Source organism: Corticium candelabrum, chromosome 3 (assembly GCF_963422355.1).
Source record: "Corticium candelabrum chromosome 3, ooCorCand1.1, whole genome shotgun sequence".
In the NCBI taxonomy this organism is placed as follows: Eukaryota; Metazoa; Porifera; class Homoscleromorpha; order Homosclerophorida; family Plakinidae; genus Corticium; species Corticium candelabrum.
In genome coordinates, this window is record NC_085087.1 from 3,517,817 (window position 1) to 3,523,492 (window position 5,676).

Here is a 5,676-nt window from a genome sequence, read left to right on the forward strand (position 1 = left end):
CCGCGTTTGTTTGACAGAAACTATTGCTAGGAACACAACCATTGTTACGCGAATAGGCAAAGACAGAACACCATCGCTCGCCAAACACAATGTTAACCGAGCATTTACTAGTAGACAGCATTGTGTGTGTGTTTGTGTGTGTGTGTGTGTGTGTGTGTGTGTGTGTGTGTGTGTGTGTGTGTGTGTGTGTGTGTGCGTGCACTTGTGTGTGCTTCTGTGCATGTGTGTGTGTGTGTGTGTGTGTGTGTGTGTGTGTGTGTGTGTGTGCGCGTGCGTGTGTTTGTGTGTGTGTGTGTGTGCACATGCGTGGGTGGGCTGGTGTGTCTGTCTGTCTGTCTGTCTGTCTTTGTAACACTAATTATGCTAAAATGCAAGTTCAATTATTTGTATGAATCTTCGCACACAGAGCAAGTTTAACTTTAGAAACAATAATAAATTTATTGGGTTTTTGTATGTTGTGTGTGGCCATAACTGTTTGGTTGATGTCAACAGATATACAAACGTATGCATAGTCATACAAGTGCAAGAGAAAGATGGATTGATTTATAATTCTAGACGTTGGGTTAATACGTCTGGATTGGATACTCAGTAATGTCTGGTACAGGATCTTCACTACCCAATTAATAATCTTACAAGTGCTGTGTAGCTGGTGTTAGATAAATTGTAGATGAAAACTAGAACATGCAGCAGAATAGAGTTTTTAGTCAAGAGTCTTCTAATATGAATGTTCTGGTTTAGTACCAAGACTGCAGTAGGTCATACAGATGTTATGTATATTTGCCATTTACTTTAGAGAACAGAACATCATAGGAAATGAGTTTTGAGATGGAAATGTGTTAGATGTGATAATTTCTATTATCTGTTGTAGCATTTCTCATATTTTTACTAACCTCTGACCAACTTAACTTACTTGTGTGTTATGTTGTTGTCAGGATGGTAAGAGACCCTACCAACTGGCTGATGGTGAACTGAGAAGGCGGCTGATGAAAGCAATAGTGAGACGTTTATGTAGTGAGATATGGTGGTATGTGTAGAATGGATGGGTTGTATTGTCAGGTTGAACAGAAGTATGCTGTTCTGTATGCCGAGGGCACAGTGAGACCAGAAATCATGAAATTGTGTTTCATTGGTAAAGAAGGAGCAGGAAAGACGACACTCATGGAGGCTCTCAAACGAGGATGGTTAGAATGGGCTTTCTTTGCAAATGAGAAAAAACCAGATGACCCAGAATGTGAAGATGAACGCACAATTGGTATAAACGTGATGACAGTCTACATTCCAGGAGTGGGTCGCTTGTCAGTGTGGGACTTTGCAGGTCAAGGGCAGTTCCACAAAACACACGGCCTTTTCTTTTCCTCCAACTCGTTCTTCATCCTGCTAGTGAGTCTAGTGAGAGGAGAGGAGAGACGACTGTGCAGTGTTGAGGAGTTACTAGAAGAGCTTCAGTATTGGATCTCATTTCTCAGAGCCAGTTTGGATGCAGAGTTTATACCCACAGTGTTGATAGCTGCCAGTCGGGGAGATCGAAATAGTAAAGGTCAAAGTATGTTGCAGCGTCTGGTCAACCACATTCGTGATCTATTCAAAAGCAAGATCAACATCTTTGAAGATTGTTTTGTTCTCGACTGCAGGAGAAGCTGGACATCTGAAATACAACAACTAAAAGTAGTTCTTTGTGATGTGAAAAAGAAACTTCTGCAGGTGATCATGAGACTAGTTTTATAGACTTATGATTAACCTGCTGATATAGATATTTATGTTTCAGTCTGCTCCTCTGTATCCTCGTCTTTGTCAGCCAGTCGTGTCCAAGTTGCTTCCTTCTCTTCGTAAGAAACAAGAAGATCCGTTCATGGAGAAGGCAACACTCATGGAGAGGATTGAGCAGGAAGCATGTCCAGGACAAGAGAAGGTTGTAGAAAAGGTAGTTGATTTTTTAGATGATTCAGGAGAGGTGAGACGACTAGCGGATGTTTAGTTGTTCTACTTGTGTATGTTTGTGTAATATTGTTGTGATGTGTGTTTAGATTGCTGTGGCTGGTGATGTGGCGGCTCTCAATCCTGCATCTCTACATCATTACGCCATCGGTCCTCTCATTGCTTCTGATGATTTTAAGTGGCATGTCAGGTCACAGAGGAATGATGGCACAGTAACAAGAGAAGAAGCAGAAACGGCAATCGACGATTTCCGAAAAGATCAGAAGATTCAAATTCAACTCAATACAGATAAAATCCTTACAATAGGTAAATCTCTTGGTATCTGCTTCAAAGTGGAAGGCAGAGACGACACGTACATGTTTCCAGCTCTCTTACCTCCTAAGGATCTGTCTATCATGTGGAAGAGAGATGAGAGTAAGAAAGTGTATGTCGGTCGACGTCAAGTGTGCAGAAGTCAGACGACCATTTTCAGTACGTCTGCATTTGGCATGTTTCAATCTAAAGTTTGCACTACATTAGATAAGAAAGCACAACTGTGGAGGAATGGACTGATCACATTACAAGGTGATACAGTTCAATTTCATGTCGAGTGTTTGGTTGCCATGGTAGATCCTGTTCGTTCTGTCGACTTTCTATGTCGTGGAGGTAAGGCAACAGAAGCAGAATGTGTTTCTCTGCTCGACACTGTCATGTCTCTTTGGAGAGATATGTTAGACAGATACAGTCCAGGCACTGACTATGAGACTGAATATCTGAGCAGAAAGCATTTAGAGGAACACAAAGAACTGAAACAAGTTGCTGTTTACTCAGAGGAGGAAATCAAGGAAGCAAAGGCAACTGGAAAAGCCGCAAAAGCTGCTGTAAAACAAGTAGTTGGTGATGAGCGGGTGGTAGAAAGTCTTGGTAACCTGCTGGTTATTCTCCCTTCCAAACAAGCAACTCCACTTTCTCCCAGTCCAGTTATAAAGGCTGTTATTGAGCATGGTGTAGATCAATGGCATTCATTTGCAGAAAGATTAGGTTTTAATTTCTCTCAGATTAGTGCCATGTCTCATGACAAAGTGTCTCCTGCTGATAAATTATCTGCAATTATTCAAGTGAAGACTGAGGAAGTTGGTGATATGAAGAAGATGGATGATCTGCTACTGAAGGCATGTGCACTGTTACCGGATCCCATTCATGCAGCAGTCAAGAGAAGCTTGTCATCTTCCCAATATGATTGTAGCTCATAAGTGTGACCGTTATATAAACATTATAGTCCCATAAATTGGCATAATGTCTGTGTTTGTGTGGAGAGTGTGAATTGTGTGTATCTGCAAGCAATAATAGTGACACTTGGTGTGAAAAGAATTTCATGTCATCATCAGACATCATGCTACTACATGTATTGTTGTATTTACAGTATTTATATCTATCTATATTACTAAAATTGGCGATGTTTGTATGTATAAGTTTGATAGCAGGCTAGACCAGACTACGCACGAGGCTAAAGTTTAGGGTACAGGCATAACTCGGCTTGGTAAGAACATAGGCAGGGTGGCGTTGGCTTCCAGCTTCAGTCGGGTCCCTTTTGGGGTGCTACAGAATGTAATATGAGCAGGAGGATTCGGTCAGAATTTGGGTCTCTCTCATCCACATCGCCTTACGAAAGTGTCGACTGATCAACCAGATCGCTTCCAATATGTTAGGCTGGTTACCTTCCTTCAGGTATAGGAAGTGGAAGATGAATTGAAGGTGAGTTTTATGTGAAAGAATATAAACAGGTGGTGTAATGTTGACAAACTCTATTATCTTATTTAGAAACAGAATCGTAGTTGCACACCAACAGAAAGCTGTGACCGAACTGAAACATTAGTGTAGTAACATTTACGTGGCTCACCGTAAATCAGGAAACATTTTTATAAATAAATGATCTATTTCTATCACACACGTGTGCACTGTGCAGTTTCCTTTAGGAAGACTACAGATATAGTAAGATTAATTAAAATAAGAAATGAAAAACCTTTGTTGTTCACACTTAGACATTCCTACTTGTATCCAAGTGCCAAGGCACTCTGTAAGACGTTCGGTAACTCTGTCTATGGCTCATGGAATCTGCTACCCCAGCAATCACAGATAAAGTCACAGAGAGTGACATCTCCTCACACTTAGTCCCCATTGCACTCATTTTCATCTTTCTCCTTTTAGAGTGCAGTTGAATAGAGCATTTTCGGAGTTCTGCTGAAATCAATAATAGCAATTATCACAAAGTACAAACTGCAGCAGTCTCGTGTAGCCAGACCACTTCCCGCTCAATAACAGACACACAGAGCCGTATATGTCTACCAGCCTTACATAGGGAGAGGGGAGCCATCTGGCTACACGAGACTAAAACTACAGTGTGAGGGTCATGCACTTGCATCATGAATTCAAACATGTTACAATATTTCTGATAAAATGACAGATCATCATCACCACTGATTACTTGCACAGACAGCAGAAATGCACACTGAAACACATGGACAGTACAAGAGAAGGACACACATACACACAAGCAATTGACCATAATTCAGGTGGTAGAAAGCGTTTCAAAAGTGGCCTGGCTTAACACGAGCTAAAGGGGTGTGGTCTAAGGATAGTGCCAAGAGAGCAGTTTTCTAGCAAACTGGCTATCTAATAATCTACTATACAACGTGTTCTTGTATAATTACTCTCGTTTACCAACTATAACTGTAATTCCCAGCTACCCAATGACCTCAAGGCAGCCTAAATAGCAATTACGTCATAACCCTATAATTTACTTTCGTTTCAACAATAAATATATTAGCTATTTAGTCACCTATATTTCAACCACAAGTTTTGGGCAATCATCGATCCACCAGACCCGTTCCTATAACCCTGAGAGTTAACTAATAGACTAACAAACACAAGGCCAACAAGCAGCTACAACATCTACTAGGATTGTACACAACTTGTTGCTCCTTCTTCAACTCATCCCTTGCTCTTCTTTCCTCCTTGTCATCACTTGTACAAGTAAGAAGACAAACGTTCAACTACCCACTAGTTTAGTTGAAGGTAATACAAAAACACGAAAGCTAAACATCGACATCATGCACCTCTAGCTTAATTTGCCACAATGCACACATTTCAAAGTGAAAACTTCACATACAACTATATCACGTAAAGGACACGCCGGTTTGCATGGCTGTAGCTAGACTTTCACTACAGGTAGTCACTCAATAACTCCAGCTGTCCTAGTGCCTCCCTAGCCTTAGTAAATGTCTAGTATGAAAACAGGATGTCGTCGTTCTTCACTTCCAGCTCCACGAGACGATTAGAACGGATTCACATTCACAACAACTAACGCGGCCTCGAGCGTCCCCTGCAAACTTATACGGGGTTTCAGTGTTAACAATTTCATTGATATGAATGTGAAATTTATAATCTGATATCATTTGCCTTCATATAACGTCGTTTTAATTAAGTTATTCATAAAGGTGAGTACATTGTATGACAATTCAAAAGAACAGATTTATCTTTGACTGAAAAACAAGAAACTCTATGTAGATCTCAATCTGTAAGACATCCGTTGACTGACTTTTCACGAAACTGATGCCTTTCAACGTTCCTACCCAATGACTATAGTCTTATGATCGATATCGAGACAACAATTAATTACGCTATGACACTAAATTGGACAGATCGAACTAAATGGTCAATACCATTCTGCTCAATTGAATATGTCTGTCCCAAGAAGCTAAA

The 5,676-nt window shown here is 40.6% G+C and overlaps 1 protein-coding gene across 1 annotated transcript; it reads left to right on the plus strand.

Moving 5' to 3' along the window:
* Nucleotides 1-577: 577 nt before the first annotated feature.
* LOC134177323 (death-associated protein kinase 1-like) lies at nt 578-3,670 on the plus strand. The gene is made up of 4 exons (XM_062644097.1): nt 578-995; nt 1,057-1,701; nt 1,766-1,951; nt 2,025-3,670. Exons 1-4 carry the CDS (start codon nt 984-986, stop codon nt 3,165-3,167), a joined length of 1,986 nt encoding a protein of 661 aa, XP_062500081.1. The 5' UTR covers nt 578-983; the 3' UTR covers nt 3,168-3,670.
* Nucleotides 3,671-5,676: the final 2,006 nt, after the last annotated feature.